General features: G+C 40.2%; 2 protein-coding genes across 4 annotated transcripts; one reads left to right on the top strand and one right to left on the bottom strand.

Annotated features, from left to right (window-relative positions):
* Window positions 1–495: 495 nt before the first annotated feature.
* On the bottom strand, window positions 496–20,310 carry zcchc8 (zinc finger, CCHC domain containing 8). 2 transcript variants are annotated; one of them, XM_083526374.1, is made up of 15 exons: window positions 19,956–20,310; window positions 7,735–7,921; window positions 6,000–6,042; window positions 5,837–5,911; window positions 5,648–5,747; window positions 5,387–5,464; window positions 5,152–5,255; window positions 4,939–5,004; window positions 4,482–4,542; window positions 4,262–4,398; window positions 4,035–4,177; window positions 3,849–3,958; window positions 2,929–3,015; window positions 2,732–2,846; window positions 496–2,020 (listed from the first exon to the last, which is right to left on the bottom strand). In XM_083526374.1, exons 2-15 carry the CDS (start codon window positions 7,898–7,900, stop codon window positions 1,161–1,163), a joined length of 2,145 nt encoding a protein of 714 aa, XP_083382500.1. In that variant the 5' UTR covers window positions 7,901–7,921; window positions 19,956–20,310; the 3' UTR covers window positions 496–1,160. The 2 variants fall into 2 exon arrangements, with proteins under 2 accessions (XP_083382500.1, XP_083382501.1); XM_083526375.1 differs by lacking the exon at window positions 19,956–20,310 and adding an exon at window positions 8,057–8,129.
* On the top strand, window positions 12,746–17,843 carry LOC310717963 (uncharacterized protein). Of its 2 annotated transcripts, XM_083526416.1 has the most exons (5): window positions 12,746–12,813; window positions 13,122–13,428; window positions 13,503–13,632; window positions 14,086–14,219; window positions 16,307–17,843. In XM_083526416.1, exons 2-5 carry the CDS (start codon window positions 13,306–13,308, stop codon window positions 17,102–17,104), a joined length of 1,185 nt encoding a protein of 394 aa, XP_083382542.1. In that variant the 5' UTR covers window positions 12,746–12,813; window positions 13,122–13,305; the 3' UTR covers window positions 17,105–17,843. The 2 variants fall into 2 exon arrangements, with proteins under 2 accessions (XP_083382542.1, XP_083382541.1); XM_083526415.1 differs by lacking the exon at window positions 12,746–12,813 and having other exon boundaries at window positions 12,995–13,428.
* Window positions 20,311–20,978: the final 668 nt, after the last annotated feature.

Here is a 20,978-nt window from a genome sequence, read left to right as displayed (position 1 = left end):
TGTCTGTCTGTCTATCTACATCTATCTGTCTGTCTGTCTATCTATCTACATCTATCTGTCTATCTGTCTGTCTGTCTGTCTATCTACATCTATCTGTCTGTCTGTCTGTCTGTCTATCTACATCTATCTGTCTATCTGTCTGTCTGTATCTATCTGTCTGTCTGTCTGTCTGTCTATCTACATCTGTCTGTCTGTCTGTCTATCTACATCTGTCTGTCTGTCTGTCTATCTACATCTATCTGTCTGTCTGTGTCTATCTACATCTATCTGTCTGTCTGTGTCTATCTACATCTATCTGTCTGTCTGTCTACATCTATCTGTCTGTCTGTCTACATCTATCTGTCTGTCTGTCTACATCTATCTGTCTGTCTGTCTACATCTATCTGTCTGTCTGTCTACATCTATCTGTCTGTCTGTCTGTCTACATCTATCTGCACGAGTTGTTTGAAGTTATTTTACACCAATTGAAGTAATATAGCAAAATAAGATGGAGAATTAAAAGTCAAAAAAGAGAACATTTTATTTTCATGATCCCATAAACAGCTGGCCATCAAACTTATTATTATTTTTTTTTTTTTATAAAATCGGTTCAGGACAAACCCGGTAAAAAAAAACGCAGCTCTAAAAATTATTTTGTGTTAAAAATAATCAATTTATACCAGTTTACAAATGTACACCAGTAACGATGGCCAGCGTGAAAGAAACCCTATGGTGGGGTCCAAAAAAAAAAAGAGAAATGGATGTAAAGACACCATTGTAAAGTGAAGTTCCTTTAGAGGACTGGGTCTACGAGGACGGGGGAAACAAAAAGGGAGATTGTATTTATAAAACTGTACATACCTATAAAACTTTAGTCAAAACAGTCACATAGAAAAGTCTGTGGGAATTTAAAAGAGAAAATTAACTTTTTTTTTTTTAGATCTCAACTCTCAATGAGGGGGGGAGACAAAAAAAAAAAAAAAAAGTGTATTTTGTAAAAATCTCTAAACAAAGACGGGAGATATTTGGACATCAAACTGGACTTGACAACGAAATTCCGCCCTGGAATCATGAAAATCTCAACAACAACAAAAAAGTTCAGTATTTACGTAATAAAACACGTATTTGTTCAGTATTCACAATTCCCCACCCAACGACCCGAACACGATCCACATACAAACTCAGGAGCTTAGCTTTCTGTTTTTTGCCTGATTTCGTGGGGACTCCTTGAGCAAGTCCCGAATCCTTAAATAAACCCCCGTTGCCACGGCGACCTCTGTGAACTCTGGCGTGTCTTCGAAAGGAATGATACCTTCTGCGAAATTGCTTCGGTGTGGAACGCCTGCTATTTTCTTTACGACGGGTTCTTCGGTTTCTTCAGCAGCTTGCGTGTCGATCCCCGTTTCTTCAGGACCTTCATTCGTTTGGTTCTTTTCGGGGTCGGAATCGTTACTCTGAGTAACTTCATCCAGAACGATCAGCTCGTCAGGAGACTCTGCACCTGGATCTTCATTTAAAGACTCGGTTCCTGGACCGGCACTGCTCTTGTCTTCGTCTTTCCCACTCACTCCTTCCTCAGCAGGTGAACCAGGGGTGCTTGAAAGTTCACCCTCCTCTTCCTTTGACTCGGATTCTTCAACCTCCTTCTGTACCTCAGGATCAGCCTCAGCTGGTGGAGACGCAGAGGGGGGCGAGCTCATTCCAGGCGTCCCCGCGGCCCCAGTGTCCGAGTCGCTGGTGCCCGTATCAGCGTTCTCAAGCGCCGCCCATAGCAACCGCTGCTGCTCCTCCAGCTCCTCTAACGTCAGCCCGTCCTCGGACTCCTCCCCGGCCGCTCCGCTTCGACCCGACAGAACCGGAGAACCCGCGTTCGTGGGCGGAGTCGGAGGGGGCGTGCCTTTAGGGAGTGGTGGAGGGGTGGGCGTGACCGGAGGTGTTCCCAGAGGTAATGGTGGAGGGGTGCTCACGAGTGGCGAGCCAGGAGGGAGCGGAGGCTGAAACTGGAAATCGTCAAACCGGTCTCGTTTAGGAGTTTCATAATCTGTGGTTACACACAAGTAGAATCATCATCATCCATGTACCTGCCTGGGGTTTTTTTTTTTGCTCAATTAAAATTTATGGGGGGAAAAGTTGGGACGAGGCAACAAAAGACTGGAAAAAGTGAGCAGTTGGAGAAACATCTCACTTTTCATGTTTTTTTCTTCACTTTGCCTCAGTTATTTGTAAAGAGGATGGTGGCGTTTCTGGATCATGTTCACGCATGACTACTTCTGTACTTTATAGAGATTTAACCTGCGCCACCTCAGAGCCCGAAAATCATCCAACATTATTCTGAAATTGTTTCACAGATTGGTGAAGCTCTGCCCATCTTCACTGCTGAGACTCGGCCTTTCTAAGATACACTTTATACCTATTCACCTTATGGATCTGTTACAATTAACCTCATTATAATAAAACAGGAGAAATTAATAACACTTCATTTTTCCAGTCTTTTGTTGCCCCCGTCCCAACTTTTTTTTTGTTGACACGTGACGCAGCCACTAAATTCAAAATGACTGTTTTCTCCTTTTAAACACGTCTTCTAGATTCTATTTTATTCACAATGTGGGTTTGAGATTTGCAAATCATTGGATTTTGTTATTATTGAAATTTTTTTTTCTCTCTATATCAAATGGTTAATTACTTTTCTTTTGAACAAGAAATTTGAACAGTACATTAAGCCGATAACACAATTTATCCGGCACCGCCATACCCGAGTCCGTGTCCATATCCGAGCTTCCGCACACGTCCGGATGGGAGCGCCGCTTCTTGGTCTGCGGTGGCGTTAAATCAGGATCGTGGCACCTTTTCATACATTTGGAATCGGGCTGTTTGACAAACAGGGAGTTGAGATTTACAAACATACGAATACCCAATTAACCGGGAAGCAGAAAAGATAAAGGGGTTTACCGATGGATACATATTTGACAACTGGTCAGCAAACGTTGGCTTCCAGTGTTGAGGCTGCATTGGGATGGAACCAAATGACCGGTAATCCTGGGAGGAAAAAAAAAAAAAAAACAACGTCTATAACCCAACTTTAAATGAGCTTGTGTTTGTATTTGTGTTTATTGCTATATTAATGCTGTCTTTTTTCTTGCAAATGCAGATATAGACACAGGTGTAACAGACAGTTTCACATATCGAGGGAGGCATTTGGCAAAGTACGCCGAATTAAGTTGAACAGTTAAAAATTCTAAATGAAAGGCAAAACACACACACACACACACACACACACACACACACACACACACACCCACCCCCAAATGGGGTTTGACAAATGTACATTATTGAATTTTGCCAAGTATTTCATTGTATTCAATCCATTTACTGTGACAATTTAATCAGTATAATTTAAAGAAAATTGTATCGCATGAATTGGATTTATTCCATTTGATACACTTTGTTATTTAAGCGAAATTCCAACTCGAATTGTTTTAAAAACGTAAACTGTTCATGTCCACGAATGTTAATCATAATAAACTGCGTTAAGACCATGAATTTTGTGTACCGTTAAACCCCCTTTCCGAGAGGGCATTTTTAGGGGTCGTCTTATAAAACGTGGTCTTTACGATCGGTCCTGATGATGACATTAAAGATGAGGCGCTCGACAGAAATCGTGCTACGATCTCGACAATGCAGTGGACTTGAATGACCTTTAGGGGGAGTACTCTTTCAGGGTAAGGGATGTGCCCCCTTTAGACCCAGCTCTAAAATCAGCCAGAGCAAAACCCACCTTGAGACCCCGATTACTGTGCCACATCAATAAAAAATAAAAATAAAACAAAAACAGCCAGTAGAACATCAACCCGGCATCAGTGCACACTCACATCTCTGACATTGGGGGGCGCCGCCACGTTAAACCCGGGGAAATCCACGAGCTTTGAGACATCATAGCATACGTTCTGGCTCGTGCCGTTTGAATCTTCGTCTTCCGACGCTTTAAGTAAAAAATTTCAAACGTGTTTTAGTCGTTCGCTCAGAAAATCAAACTGTTGGGGGGAGACCTCACTTACTTTTACCATCGTAGAGCATCAGGCCTGAGTTTTCAGTCTCGGCTTCTTTTAACCAGCCGGGTGGGTAGCCGAGCTCCCTCATGCGATAAATAAACGGCGGAAGCATGTTAGTAGCGATGCCGAGGGCGTCCAGAAGCTCCTTACTGCAAGGATGAAACAGAAATACGGTTTTCACCTTTCTGAGAGGTTTAATCAGATAAAATCAGTGTGTAGTAGCAGTAAGTGACCTCACGACACCCGGCTTGTACTTGGAGAAGCGCTCCTCCACCTCCTCGACGTGGTACCGCTGGCTATTCGCAGTGTTGCCAGGGTTGGTTTGGGCAAACTCTTTTCGCTTGGCGTTGATTCGTGCCATGTCTTTAGGCTGGAGAAAAACGGAGATCCGCAAAATCCATAAAAACGCATGGATTCTATTTGTTTATTATAACAGCTGTTCAAGATGTTTACCTTGGGACAGTCTCGGAGTTGGTGGCCTTCGACACCGCAGTTAAAGCAGCAGGGTTTGGGTCTGGAAAAGGACAATCGCACATGTGAGCTTCAAAACTATTGTGTAACCGTTACTATGGTAACCGTGTTCTCTCGCTAAGCGCGTGATTTTCTACGATTGTTAATCGGCTGCCGGGAAACAAACCAGCGTTCAAAGACTACAGGTTTTAGCCTCGGATTATAGGAATCGTTTAGAGTGAAGAAGAGTGAAGGAACAATAAATGGGGTTGAAATGTGGAATGGGACGTTCCACACCTCAATCTTATGCTGAGGCGTCCACCAACTTGAGTCCATATAATGTATGTGATGGGGCAGTCTAACCTTTCTGGCAAGCTGCTTTGTTATTGATTGTAATTCTACTTAAACGAACTGAGAGGCGGCCACAATAATTCAATGCCGAACCATCATCATTACACACCTCTTCTCCTTGATCTGCATTTCCTGTCCTTCCAAAGTAATGATCTGATCAAACACCTGCTGATACCTTTGGAAGAGATCATTCAGGAAGGTATACGTGTTTACCTGGGAGGCACGAAAAGTTTAAATACGTACACAACAAAAAATAACAAAAAAACACGCCGGTCATTTTAAGGACGAAATGACATACGAACAGACGTGAGCTTAAGGATACTTGGGAACCTCCCATCCGTCCGTCTGCTGGGGATTTTCGTTCAGAAGCGGCTGCCCGAGTTTGTCCAGGCAGAAGGTAGTGAAGTACAACACGCTGCCCACCACCTGCACCAAAACACACATCTCTAATATAAAAACCTCCAAATGCAAATTTCAGATATTATTATTCGAGAAAGTATGAATATTCATGAGGGGTAACTGTGTGGCAGGATTTGTGTGGGGGGGAAAAAACTCACACAAAACGCGTCTTGAACATGTTTCGCTGTTGAGGCGCCGTTCGCTTCCTGGTTTTCCACCATGAAAAAACTTGAATTCTAAAAGAATTAAAAAATTAAAGTATGAGGATTACAGTGTAAAACCAGATCGCATGTACTTACTTTTGTGTAATTGTGTAATAACTTTTTTTTTTTTTTGGACTCTGTGGAAATCCTGCAACTGGTTTAAAAACGGAGCGAAATTTATTACCTGGAAGAACGTGAAGGGGCTGAGGATCGTACCTGTGGTTGAGGGTGGAGAGCAGATGCTTGCTGGTCATTATTCTGCTGGTGTTGCTGGATCAGACTGAAGATGTGGTCTTCGATGTCTTGCCGGCACTGTCTGAACGCACACACGCACCCCTCAGAGTCAAACAGATCCGCCCCGCGAGCGCGACACAGAAATCAGCAACTAAAATAAGCGACACTCACTTCGAGATGACGTTGTTTCCGAAGAGAATCTGACAGAGGGGTCCGTCCACTTTTGGATTAACGATGCTGAGGCCTCTGGAAGAGAGTTAAGAAGAGCGCAATTCGGTCAGGATAAGGGGTTTCATGCCGGGGGGGAAAAAAAAAGTGTGAAAAAGATTCTTACTTTGGACGACTGGAAAACTGTAACTTTCTCTTCAGTTCCACATGTGAACCAGTAGTCAAGGAGAATAAAGAAAAAGACATCTAGAAAGCAAGCCAATGGAATCAAAGAGACAACTTTTATCATTAAGATCAATTCAATTCACAATTCTTTCCTGCAGGAAGTGCTTTTTTGCATGAAGAAAAGTCCCTCCTGTTTTTTTTCACGTGAATCCGTGATCTCGGCATCTTTAGTATTTGCGATTTAGCAAAAATTGGCAACAGATTATCCATGATTCATTTATTATACTTCACGCTTGACATCAAACAGCATTCTGTGTGAAATATGAAAAAAATCCTTTTCATCTTCTGTCTCACATTCACTGTTATAATAATCTCCATTCTTCTGGAAAGATGTTCCACAAGGCTGTTAGTAAAGTCAGGTACTGATGGAGGTGAGGTGAGGAGGCCTGGGGTGCAGTCAGTGTTCACATTCAACAACACCCAGAGATCTTCCACTCCAAACCATTTCCTTATGGAGCTGGCTTTGTTCACAGAGGTATTGTCATGGTGGAACAGGTTTGGGTCTTCAAGGTCAAGTAGGAAGGAAATATAAAAGTTAACACATCCAATAGCGTCCTATACAAGGGTGTGCCTCCACCTTTGTGCTAACAATTTATGGAAGAACCACATGTTGCTGGAGAAGTCAAGAATCCCAATACCTCTTGTCCATATAGTGTATATCAGAAGGTTGATGTTGACCAAAGAAATATTTAAACGTCCAGATGTTCCACTTTAGAAAACATCCTGAAGAACAGATTTATACTTTCCTGGCATTCCGCATTTCATTTCCCCAAACCTTCATCTGAAACAATTACTTGTGATCCAGTTCATCTCACAGCAGAGCAGTAGGATGTAGGTGCAGCGACTGGGCAGGACGTTTGTGCTCGAGACCACAGTTCTGTGCTTGAGATAAATCCGTTCGGCTCATTTTCTTGTCGTATGGTGAAGGAAGGTAAAATTAGCAGAGCCGCATGGTGTTGAAGTATGGAATCGGAGTCATGTTGGTTCAGGATTCCTTTCACTTTTTTCGCAATAAGTCTCCAACCTTCCCTGTTCCAGAATAACCCCAAACTGTTAAACATCCATCTTCATGTTCGACTGTGGGGGGTGACGCAGACTGATAGAGCGAATTTGGACCTTAGTCCTTCTATTCACTGTCCAATTCACCTGTGTTTTTGCTTTCGACTTACAACAGGAACATGTGTGTTTCAAAAACTGGACTGGATGGGATCAGCTGAGATCTGTGTGTGAACATGTGGGATGTTAATGATAAGAAAAGTGCAGGTTTCTTACAAAATGTTCACATAAAAAGGCAAAACGAAACCCAATAGAAAACGATGGAGGGTGAAGAGAGGACAGGGAACCGAAACTCCCGCTGGTTCTGTCCATTACAGGGTTTTATGATTCATGTAAACGTTAAAAGTGCACGTGAGTGAACTGGAAAACTGAACCACGGCGGATTTCCAGTTTTCTCCCGCTGTTTTTTTTGGAGGACGTCCTTTACCTGTTTACTGCATACAAACTGACCTATAAACAAACACACACGGTCAGCAGTTTGTACTGAAACAGTTTCACGCCATTATTGAACTCTTTTTCATTCTAAATAATCAACAAAACCACCAAATATATGATCTATAACAAATAACGAATCCTCTCTGCGCATGCGCACTACACTGCGCTCAGTAAGTGAAGGATATTCTCGGCTTTCAGCTTTGCGATGGTCTCCTCACACTCCTCCATCTTCTCCCGGAGCTCCGCCGATTCGTCTTCTTCATCATCTTCGGGAAACCGGGTGTGTTTCGCCCGCTGAGTTTCCTCCTCAAACTGCTCGAACAGCTCACTGTCGCCGAAATCCACCTCCATGTTTGTCCTCTTCCTGTTTGGCTACATTGGGGTCAAAGGGCAATACGAAGGCGCTCGAGGGCTCTGATTGGTTCACAGTGGAATATATACATATAAATATATATTCAGAAATAAACTAAAATAAATAAAAACATGCAAAACATAAAATAAACATACAAACCAACTCAGAAAAAAAATACACAGAAAGAAAAAAAAAAACGGAATGAACCCATGTATACAGCGCTAGAAGTCCCCGGATGATCTCATTTGCGTACTATTTGAATCGTCATGCTCATTTGCATATTAGAACACGATGCATTCGTTTTCTTTTCACAGATCTCTGATTGGTTGCTGGAGAAGGATACAGATCTCTGATTGGTTACTGGACAATAATAATGTTTGCTGAAGAACAATACTGATTACTGATTAGTCGCTGGAGAATAATACTGATCTCTGATTGGTTGCTAAAGAATAATACTGATCTCTGTTTGGTTTTTGGGAGCAAAGGCAACCCGTTATATTTTCTAGGATGTGTACTTTCAAGTTTTTATGATCTATAGGTGAAAAAGAAAATTTTGAGAAGATCAAATTAAATGAAAATGTTTTGTAAGGAACAATATATGTAGAAAAATATGATTTATAAATGTGCAATATGAGTTGGTCAGCTGTACTTGTATCTTCTAAAAATAATCTAAAGATTAGGTCAGATGGATATTCTGAATAAGTAGGAGGTCAACTGATTTGTCATTGTTGCCATAGCGATAGTTTTACCGGGTTGCGTTATACAGTATGAGAGCGGCCTCTAGAGGCGAATCACTGACATCACACAATCTAGGAAAATCTAGGACGTTAGATTGGATGTTAGTATGTTAGTATTATATTCCTTGATGTAGGTACTGCCTTATCAGAACTGTCAGTCATCAAATCATCCGTATATGTTACACACACTATTGCTGCTGTATATTGTACAAAGTTCTAAAGTAACTCTTTATCATACCTGACACACAATACTGTTATTTACACTACCATGCACTCTTACACTTTATATAGTGTGTGAGATACACTTTATACACTTTATACACAATATACACTTTATATACCAGGATCGCCTTCTTTCACCTTAGAAATATTGCTAAAATTAGAAATATGATGTCGTTACAGGATGCAGAAAAACTAGTTCATGCTTTTGTTACTTCTAGATTAGACTACTGTAACGCTTTACTGTCTGGGTGTGCGAGTAGGTGCATAAATAAGCTTCAGTTAGTTCAGAATGCAGCAGCAAGAGTCCTCACTAGATCTAGGAAATATGACCACATCACCCCTGTATTAATCAGTCTACACTGGCTCCCAATCAAATCTCGCATTGATTATAAAATTCTACTACTGACATATAAAGCACTTAATGGTCTCGCACCACCGTATCTAAGTGAACTTCTGTACCAGTATGATCCTCCACGCCTACTTAGATCAAAAGGTGCTGGCTATCTGTTGGTTCCTCCAATAATGAAGATAACAGCAGGGGGCAGATCTTTCTCTTATAAAGCCCCGCAGTTATGGAACAGCCTTCCAACCAGTGTTCGGGACTCAGACACAGTCTCAGTGTTCAAGTCGAGGTTGAAAACATATTTATTCAGTCAAGCCTTTAATCAGTAGATTTTTTCTCAGGTAAAGGCTCAGATCTGGAGGAAACATTGATATAGAGTGTTTGGTGAACTGGGATATTTGTACGCTGTCGTCCCCTCACATTCACGTGTTCACTCAGGTTTGTTGATGGTGGTGTGGTGGGCCGTCTCTTATCCCAGAGATCCCTCATGTCTGTGTTGCCTTCTGGTTCTCCCTTTTAGTTATGCTGCCATAGCGAGTCTTGCCGGAGTCCAAACTGCACAGTGACTTTAACTCTCATGCAACAATAGGTACACTTAATAATCCATATCCTTCTCTTCCTGTCACCCTCTTCTCTCTCTCTCTCTCTCTCTCTCTCTCTCTCTCTCTCTCTCTCTCTCTCTCTCTCTCTCTCTCTCTCGGTCGAGTTAAACATGCTCCTGAGGCTCCAGTGACCACTGTTCCTGCCCCTCTCCCCCCCCGTGGATCTTCCCACTTCATCCAGGCCTGCCTGGATTGGACTGTAGTTGATGTCAACAGTCTCCTACACTGACTCAGAAATACACTTCGCTTTTGATCATCATCACTGCACCCCGCAACATTGTATACCCGCCACAAATGGACATTCGGTGTAACCCAGATGAGGATGGGTTCCCTCTTGAGTCTGGTTCCTCTCAAGGTTTCTTCCTTATGCCATCTCGGGGAGTTTTTCCTTGCCACAGTCGCCAGTCGCCACCGGCTTGCTCATCAGGGACAAACTTACTCATAAAGAACATATTCATTTTTAATCACCGCATTATCTGTGTAAAGCTGCTTTGAGACAATGTTCATTGTTAAAAGCGCTATACAAATAAAAATGAATTGAATTGAATTTAATTGAATATACATCACTGATCTGTCATATACTCTGTATCCCTATTTATTACTCGTACTGTCTATATTGTCTCACATTGTCTGTATTGTCCTGTATAGTCCAAGCTGAAGGTATAGTGTTATTTATGTCTGTACTTTGAGAGTCACAGCTGGAACCAAATTCCTTTTGAGATTGAGATTGAAAATATAGTGCACTTGAGGGCATTAATCATTTTTGGTATTGTTAGATTTTAAGGACAACACTCTAATTAAACATATAGAAAAAAAAATTATATATATATACATATATATATACATATATATATATATATATATATATATATATATATATATATATATATATATATACAGTGAAGAAAATAAGTATTTGAACACCCTGCTATTTTGCAAGTTCTTCCACTTAGAAATCATGGAGGGGTCTGAAATTGTCATCGTAGGTGCATGTCCACTGTGAGAGACATAATCTAAAAAAAAAATCCAGAAATCACAATATATGATTTTTAAACTATTTATTTGTATGATACAGCTGCAAATAAGTATTTGAACACCTGTCTATCAGCTAGAATTTTGACCCTCAAAGACCTGTTAGTCTGCCTTTAAAATGTCCACCTCCACTACATTTATTATCCTAAATCAGATGCACCTGTTTGAGGTCGTTAGCTGCATAAAGACACCTGTCCACCCCATACAATCAGTAAGAATCCAACTACTAACATGGCCAAGACCAAAGAGCTGTCGAAAGACACTAGAGACAAAATTGTACACTTCCACAAGGCTGGAAAGGGCTACAGGGAAATTGCCAAGCAGCTTGGTGAAAAAAGGTCCACTGTTGGAGCAATCATTAGAAAATTGAAAAAGCTAAACATGACTGTCAATCTCCCTCGGACTGGGGCTCCATGCAAGATCTCACCTCGTGGGGTCTCAATGATCCTAAGGAAGGTGAGAAATCAGCCCAGAACTACCCGGAAGGAGCTGGTCAATGACCTGAAAAGGGCTGGGACCACTGTTTCCAAGGTTACTGTTGGTAATACACTAAGACGTCATGGTTTGAAATCATGCATGGCACGGAAGGTTCCCCTGCTTAAACCAGCACATGTCCAGGCACGTCTTAAGTTTGCCAATGACCATTTGGATGATCCAGAGGAGTCATGGGAGAAAGTCATGTGGTCAGATGAGACCAAAATAGAACTTTTGGGTCATAATTCCACTAAACGTGTTTGGAGGAAGAAGAATGATGAGTACCATCCCAAGAACACCATCCCTACTGTGAAGCATGGGGGTGGTAGCATCATTCTGTGGGGGTATTTTTCTGCACATGGGACAGGGCGACTGCACTGTATTAAGGAGAGGATGACCGGGGCCATGTATTGCGAGATTTTGGGGAACAACCTCCTTCCCTCAGTTAGACCATTGAAGATGGGTCGAGGCTGGGTCTTCCAACATGACAATGACCCAAAGCACACAGCCAGGATAAGCAAGGAGTGGCTCTGTAAGAAGCATATCAAGGTTCTGGTGTGGCCTAGCCAGTCTCCAGACCTAAACCCAATAGAGAATCTTTGGAGGGAGCTCAAACTCCGTGTTTCTCAGCGACAGGCCAGAAACCTGACTGATCTAGAGAAGATCTGTGTGGAGGAGTGGGCCAAAATCCCTCCTGCAGTGTGTGCAAACCTGGTGAAAAACTACTGGAAATGTTTGACCTCTGTAATTGCAAACAAAGGCTACTGTACCAAATATTAACATTGACTTTCTCAGGTGTTCAAATACTTATTTGCAGCTGTATCATACAAATAAATAGTTTCAAAAATCATACAGTGTGATTTCTGGATTTTTTTTTTAGATTATGTCTCTCACAGTGGACATGCACCTACGATGACAATTTCAGACCCCTCCATGATTTCTAAGTGGGAGAACTTGCAAAATAGCAGGGTGTTCAAATATTTATTTTCCTCACTGTATATATATATATATATATATATGTATATATATAAATGTTTACATTCTGCTTTTCAATTATAAATCAAGAACCCAAAAAGAAAAAAAATATGAGTAATATATTTATCTCAAATCTATAAAAGGGATTCAATACTTATTATTACGTTTGTAATTGAGTTTCTATTGGTAAGGTTACTATCAAAACCTGACAGATTACAAATATAGATGTATTTTTATTTGATGTTCTCACGTTTTCTCTTTAGTTGTGAATTTAGCATTAACAAAAAAAGAAATCAGTCAGACCTTTATAAATAAATAAATAAATAAATAAATAAATAAATATATATATACGTAAATAAACCTTCTTGTAAAATGTAAAATGTGTTTCGCCAGCTGACAGAAAGAGGGCGCTGCTAAAACAAACTGCTGCAAAACGTCAAAATGAAATAGCAACGAAGAATAAAAAGCAGGTCGGCGAGGTGCGCATGCGTGTGAGTCATGATGCCGGATGCGATGAATGTTTATGAGTATGGAGAATCAGCTGATTTATTATTGTGTATAGAATACTTTAAACGTTTTATTTATATTAATGCTATATTGTTATAGTTTTTTTTTTAAACATAGTTAAGGTTCAATAAAAGTGCCTTTTATATATATATATATATATATATATATATATATATATATATATATATATATATATATATATATATATGTATAGATTAAAGCTTTTCGTGATCCTGGTTGTTATTATGGGATGTAGGGGACCAGGACCAGGATCAAGTGCATCTGATTGTTTCATCCACAATATCTGAATTTTTCTTTGTATCTGTAGGAATGTGTGGAGTTTAAAGAAGAATTTCCCCCTCAAAAAAGACCTTTAGGTTTTCCTGGTTCTTGGGGCGCTTTTTTTAAAGGCTTTTTAGCATTTTGAGACTTTTCTGGATCCCAAAAACTCCATATAACAACCATCCAGTAAAAGGGTGTAAAAGCCACTAAACAGAAACCTTTTCAATAAAATGACCACCGAATCAGTCTCAATCATTAACCTGCCATACTGGAACAGTGGCAGAAGAAGAATTCGATTCTTGTATCTAGTCGGAGATCGTTCATTTCAAGTCACCAAACCGAGTACAAACGAGGTAAGGAAATTTTTTTTTACACGTTACTCTGTAAATGTGTACAATGAAAAGCTTAATGCCTTTTTTCTGCGCAGGAGCCAGCGATCCCTCTCTTTCTAGGAGCGGATCTCTTTTTAAACACGGATGTCCGCACCGAGAACCATCCCAGATACCACGCCAAGTTTGCGAAACGAGGAGTAGCTACCAAACTGGCCTTCTCTTTAGGTATCACGCCTCTGAGCTAATTTCAAGAGCCGGGAAAAGGCAACGTTGTGAGGTGGATGTTCTTAATGAGTAGAGGTCGACCTAATCATCGGTTTTGCAATACCGGTAGTTTTTCCGGGTTGCGTTATACAGTACAAGAGTGGCTTCTCTTTAGAGGCGAATAAGTGACACCAAGTGCTGTTTGAGTGTAGTCATTTTTTTATTTATTTTGGATGTTATTGTTAATTAATTAATTTGTATTTATTTAAATCAGCACATTTGCATGATACTTTTTTTTGTGATAAAGTTCAGTACTATTTTACACAGTGTTGTTTTTTTCTAATCTAATATCCATTTTAAAATCTATTAGATATCGGCAAGTACGATGCAACCTAGCTTTTGAAATTGGTTAAATCCACTATCGGTCGACCTCTCTTAATGAGCTGCCTATGTGTCTGATCTTTGTCTTTGCAGACTTCAAGTTCCAAGGCATACGAGTTCCTTGCTCTCATAACAGTTTGTGGTTCTACTGTGTCCATGGGGTTTTTCGAGTGGCATTCGAGCTTTACAGCAAACAAGAGCAGCTGTCAGTCTTGGAGTCATTTCAGGTAGGGTATAGTGTTGAGGGTATCAGGTTATAGATATACACTGACCACTTTGCCAGGAATACCCGAAGCTTTGTATGTTCAGGGATTTTCCATTTAGACGATTGTTTAGTGCCAGTGCATGGCGTTATCTAGAGGTCAACCGATTCATTGCTGGAACCATCAGCTAAAATCCATACCTATAGTTTTTCCAGGTTGCGTCTGCTGTCTTTACTAGAGCGGCCTCTAGATGCAAATCACTAACACAACGCGCTGTTTGTTTTAACACTTGAGCCTGTGCACTGCATGGAGAGCGCTATATTATATATTTATTTACCGTATTCAGTGCTGCTTTTTATTTTTGTATTAAAGTTCAGTATTATTTAACATGGAGTGTTTGTTTTTAATCCATTATCCATTTATCCACTGTTGATTAAATGGTTATCGACAAGTACGATCCAACATATCTGTCGACCTCTAGTTATTAACGCCTTTGTGGCTGAATGAGCACATCTCCAAAATCTAGTGGAACATCTTCCCAGAAGAGTGGAGCTTATAATCACAGTAAAAGGAGACTAAATGTGGAATGGGAGGCTCAAAAAGAAGCACATACCAATCAGATTACTCCACAGACTTGTTTTTCTCAAGTCCTCATCTCAGGGTAACAGAAACTTCCAGAAAATTACCCAAACTGGGCAGAATAAAAGTATGATATAAAGAAATGTGCTGTTTCAGCTCAAATAATCCAATGAAGAACCCAATTCATTTCACCTGTTCATTTCCTTTTATAAATATTCTGCTTGTGTCTGAATCAGACTGCTGTTGCTGTTTTGTATCAATAATACATATGATAGCTGTTTTCTATTTTCTAAATTCTAAAATTGGTGCGCATCTCCATCACGTTTTAGACGGTAGTACATAAGTACATAAACCATGTACTTGAGTTAAAGTAGAGATACACAAGGTAAAATATGACTAAAGTAAAAGTGTCCCTTTAGACTAAAAAAAAAAAATTCACCTTCAAATGTACTTGAGTTTCCAAAGTACTATGATTTATTACAGCTATGATGTTCTTAGCATTTTCATCACAAGACTCTGCCTAATCAACTCAGTTTATGTGAAAAGACTTGAATGTTTCTCTTAAAACAGCAAAAATCTATTAATAGAAAGATATTAATGACTCAAACACTGATTTAAATCAATTACAATTATCATGCGCCCAAAACCATGTTTTTTAACTATTCCAAAAATAATTCGAGTTCGAGTCCGGAGTTTTCTTCACTATTTATTCCTTTTTAAATGTTCTGCTTGCTGTTGAACTGATGCTGAATTGTATGTTGGTGATCAGTCGATACACCAAGCGCCAATTAAAACCAGTTTAAAACGCTCGACCCTGATTGGTGCGTGGTTGACCAGTTAAGTATTTTTCCTCATAAATAAAAAGGAACGACTGATTTCGCAAAATGTATTTGAGTAAAATATTTAACTTTAAAATGTGGTGAAGTTCAAGTCTCCACAAATGGAAATACTTCAGTACAGATATGCGAAAAAGCTACTTAAGTACAGTAACAAATTACTTTTACTTCCTTACTGTCCACCACTGGATACTGAAAGTATTTGAAATTAAGAAAAGGGTGAGAATTGAGAAGAAGAAAAGGCTTCCAGAAGATCTGTCATTTTATTTTAAATAAGAATATGCTTTATATGAAATAAAAGCATCAAATGTATAGATTCTACAAAGCTCTTGTTGCTCTCAGTCTCATTCAGAATGCCGAATTGAATGTCCAGCCACGAAATTCAGCCACAGTAACGTGATTATTATAAATGACAGTATGACAGATGTTTATTTTTGCAGCAAAAGTGCATAACACATTAAACTCAAATCATGGACCCGCCCCCCTCAGTTAAAAAACTCTAAATTTTAAATAGTACCAATTTTTTTACTTTTACTTAAGTAGATTTCCAAATATTACTTGTACTTAAGTCAAAATTTGTAACAGGTACTTTAACTTGAGAATATTTTATTCACCTCCAAGACTTCACCATATTGGCTTTAACATTTAAATAGTGCAGGCCATAAAAATATTCACAAATATTATTATTTCTTCCAGGATCTGTGGAAATCTCAGATCAATGATGATCAACTGAACTCGTTGTACAACATTACAATCCAGTCAGACACGAAATCCATTTATCCAGAGCTCCCAATGGAAGTTCATGAAGTACCTAGTGATGTTTCTCCACCTAATAAGGATCCAGTGGAAGGCTTGGAGGAAGTGACTCCTCGCTTGGAGGAAGTGTCATCATATGGTCGAGAAGATAATTCGTCTTCTGAAGACCATGATTACTGCTCCGTAACCGAAACGCTGGAGTCGAAACCCTTCAGTGCGTTAACAGAGAGACTTTCTAACATCGGAGACAAGCTAAAACGCCTGTCAAGTGTGGACGAAAGCCAAGAAGAGGCCATTTTGAAACTTCTGGATTATGTTGAACATTGGGTCGACAGACAGGTGGATGAGGAGAAACTAGCTGAAGCAGTGATGGTCTTGCTCCAAACTCATTTCAAGGACTTTTCCATCTATTCCAGTCCTTTACTACAGGCTGTGGCTGGCTGGCTCGGTCACCAGTTTCATGAAGCCAACAGCAGCGTGAGCCACCAGGTGGAAGGATTCAAGATGAGGAACATCGAACACATCAAAGATCTTCCTCCGGCCGAAGATCTAGCAACCGAGCTCTTCCCGGAGGCCATGAGGAGCCTGCTGATACACTGGATGGGCCTCAGCGATGAATCTGCGACCTGGAAACGGCTGAGCGAGTATCCCATAGTTCTGCTCATTCTGGAGTTTGCCAACCATAACCTCATCACTGGGGTGGCTCATGTCTTATATTCCAGTCTCATAAGCAGGTAGAAACAGAGGAAGTGTAGCTTTTGGTGTTCTAAATTCCTTTTTAGACAATTTTCCTCAGGTCAGCTTGGCGAAACTTAAGGACAAAATTTTAAAGCTCTTTCTCCTGGATACTTCATAAAAGTCGGTTCCTAAAGACTCCAATTGCTTTGGCTGATCTGTTCATGAAATCACACCCAAGACTTACATCGACACTTAAAGGACGTGTGAAGGCCATGACAACTGAGGAACATTCTGGAGAGACATGGAGGCAGTCCCAAGTAAACGGGGGCATGAGGTATACGAGGTGGAACAGCATGGTGGTACCCCTTACACATCAATACAACGCTCCCAGCATTCCTGCCACTTCTGGAACGTGTCCTGGAAGTCTTCTTTTCGAAGCGCATCAGACACCATTAGATCTCTGCAGCGGTGTCAAAACGCAAAGCTGGATATTTATCTTCGGGAAGAGGGAGAAGTCTGCAGGAGCTAAATCCGGAAGTGTGATCATGCACAAGTTGCTGAATGGTTTCTACGTTTCCGAGGGTTGAGCTCGTCTAAGGTCTTCTGATGTTCTTAAAGCCTTTGAAAACACCTCAAACGACTCGCTGCAGCATCGGCGCTTTAAATAGGGAACATTTATATAACCATAATCCTGTTATATTAATAAAAAAGTGATATCATGACTGTGATGGCATATTAACAGCTCACCTCACAGACATGGTCACAGGACCAAAAAAATGGCTAAATTAGAGAAGCGTTTTGGGGCAAGAAACAGCAAAAGAAAAACGGCAAAGTCAAAGAAAGATTGGTTTCCGTCTGTCAGAAGAGGAAAAAGTCACAGCATGGTTGTGAAAACATGGGCCGTTGAGGGGGGCAACATAGGATCCCACACTTACAGTGAAAACCAAGTGGGTGAGGATGATTTCATTATGTTTGTTGGGGTGTGTGTGTGTGTGGATGCATGAAATAATTATGAGAAACAAAACAAAAAAACTGACACATTTAATTGCAAATCTTGATTTTTTTCCTTGAATGTATAATTAATGTATTTATATGTATATTTGTTACACTTTTACGCTTCAGTTATCAATGCAAATATTTTGTCACTATCATTTAAAAATATTGTAAAATATACTTTGAACGCCTGCAAATGCTAATAAACCTTTATTATTACTAGTTTCATTTGTATTTTGTGTTTTCAGGAAGTTTATTTTATTAGGTGCCTTTTTTATATTCTACAGATTAGACAGAGGATAGAATATTCTGTATAGTCTGGACCCTGGTCGCCTTCGGTGGTGTCTTGCATGAATCAATCCACCTCTTAATACCATCATGATGGTTCCACGCCAGATCCACGGATCTCAATATCACCAATAGAAAGGGGTCAGATATGTATTTCGCCCATGTAGATGTGAGAAAACCAGAGAATATGCAGGATTTTTCTAAAGAACTGGCCGGTTTAAATGCAGAACACACCCACTATCATAACCAAGCACCCATCCAGGAGACAAACGCCCAGAATGCACTGTGAAGGTTTAATGTGACATGCTACGTTTGTATGATGTCTGTAGAGAGTCCTGATAAACCATAAATAGCAAGCATGAAAGTGTCTTAAGTTATAGAATTAAAATCCTATGCGACTGCTCAGCAAGATCATCGTTGCACCTCCTCAAATACCTTCACCACGCTGGTGCTTTTGGAGGTATTTAGGGGGTAAAAATGATTCTGCTGTACAGTTGAACCCCTGGCATAGGCTCACATTGCTAGTTTTGCTGTTTGAAAAATACGAAGAGGAATGTCCTCTTTCCCTTCCTATTGTGTAGGGACATCGATGGTTTTTTGTGGACATGGCACGATAGTCAAGTGACAAACTGATAAATTATCAATACATTTATTCCCCGTTCATGCTTTTGGTTCATGTTGCTATTTTTCCTTTCATCCTGTGGACCTCTGATCAGAAGGTCACAAGCTCAAATCCCAGCATCGCCAATCTGCCACTGCACTGCAACGCTCCCAACTGCTCAAGTTGTATAAATGAGAGGTTTAAGTCTGTAGTTACAGTTTCCCTTCACTGGAGGCACAAACAGTGTAAACCCAGAATGTAAAGATTGAAGTAGAAGTTCTCAAGTGTCCTTCATAGAGCTCTGGCCTCAACCCTATTGAACACATTTAAGATGAATTAGAAAACACAGACTGAACCCAGGTCTTGGGACTGAAATCAAATCAAATCAAGAAGCTTTGTCATTTGAACCATATAAAGCTAATTCAGTACAGTGAGACAAGACGACATTTCTCCAGAACCCTGGTTCTCTCACACCATCAGTGTCTGATTGCAATCAACGTTTTTTAGATAAAATATCAGAAATTACCACAGCCACGCTCACGGGTAGAACCACAGCTTCTGATGAATTCTGATGGATTGATTTCAAACGGCGCTGCATCACGACGGTGTTCGTGCCCCGGATCGAAGGCGTTGCGAGATCGAGATTACGTTAGGGTTTATTAGGTTTATCATTACTACGGCCAACTTTCTTTATCAGCATCGCGGCTCCTGCAAAAACCTGGCGCTCAGGGCCGCTGCAGAAATGCATGCATGTAAACCATACGACAAACATCCAGTTATTTGCACATGCATTATTTTCTTCTTCTACTGATCGTTCATAGAGGAAACCTGAATTATTTTCTTGGTCAGCCATTTTTTTTTCTTTACCCCTCAAATAATATATATATATATATATATATATATATATATATATATATATATATATAAAAATCACAGAAGGTGCAAAGAGCTCTGATATCATTTACTTGCTATTTTAGGAGGAACTTGTCTACGTTGCATACAGCCGATCAGCCGTACAATAAAACCCACCTGCCTTCATGTGTAGGTTCATCCTGTGCCACCAAAACAGCATCAAGGCATGAGCTCCACATCCGGTGTCAAGATGTTAATAGTAGAGCCTGTAATCTCTAAAGTTCTAAGGTTCCATGAAACTGGTTGGTTTGGCCAGAACACCCCACAGATACTTGATTAGATTGAGATCTGGGGAAATTCGAAAAGGTTGGATTTGTACTGCAATTAATATCAATAGTCTAATAAAGTGGAACACAGTTTGCATGTTGCATTTAAGCACACCTCAACAATCAAGGAACTGTAATAAATGGACATTCGGTGTCACCCAGATGGGGTTCTCTTCCGTGTCTGGTTCCTCTTGGTGTTTCTTCCTCAGGGAGTTTTAGTTCTCTGCCACTCACCACTGGATCACTCCAACTCATTTATTTCCATTTTTCCTGCTTCCAACACTGAGAACTGTTCACTAATATATATACTGAAATATATCAGGTTTGGGTCTCCTAGTTCAAGTGAAGGGAAAATTTCATGCTCCTGCACCTGTATAACTTTGTGCTGAAGAACCACATATGGAAAAGTTGCATGGCCAATACATTTGTCTTTAAAGTATAGAAAGACACCCCTGCTGCCAGTGGTTAGGACTCATCTTCAAATCAGGTCGACAAATCAAAATACAAACAAAAAAACCCCCAACATGGCACAATTTAATACAATTATTTATATTTAAAAAACAATCATATCTGAAGCGACGCAAAATTGCCAAACAAAACTGTTCTGGAAAAGAAAATCAAGTTTTACATCACTAGAGGTAATGAACAAAATTGAAATGCTCATAAAAACTCAAATGATTCACTTTTCTGCAGTTAGGAATTTTTTTTTTTTTTTAGATCCTTTGGCATTTTTCCCCCCATCAGGGATTAATATCTTGTCAGGACTAGCGGTCGACCGATTAATCGGTTTTGCAGATTAATCCCCAGTGATAGTTTTTCCAGCTACAGATCCGGTGTCATTATGAGAGCGGCCTCTAGAGGTGAATCACTGGTG

The sequence above is a fragment of the Silurus aristotelis genome (assembly GCF_946808225.1).
Source record: "Silurus aristotelis genome assembly, chromosome: 23".
Lineage (NCBI taxonomy): Eukaryota > Metazoa > Chordata > Actinopteri > Siluriformes > Siluridae > Silurus > Silurus aristotelis.
This window is presented reverse-complemented; position numbering and strand designations above follow the sequence as displayed.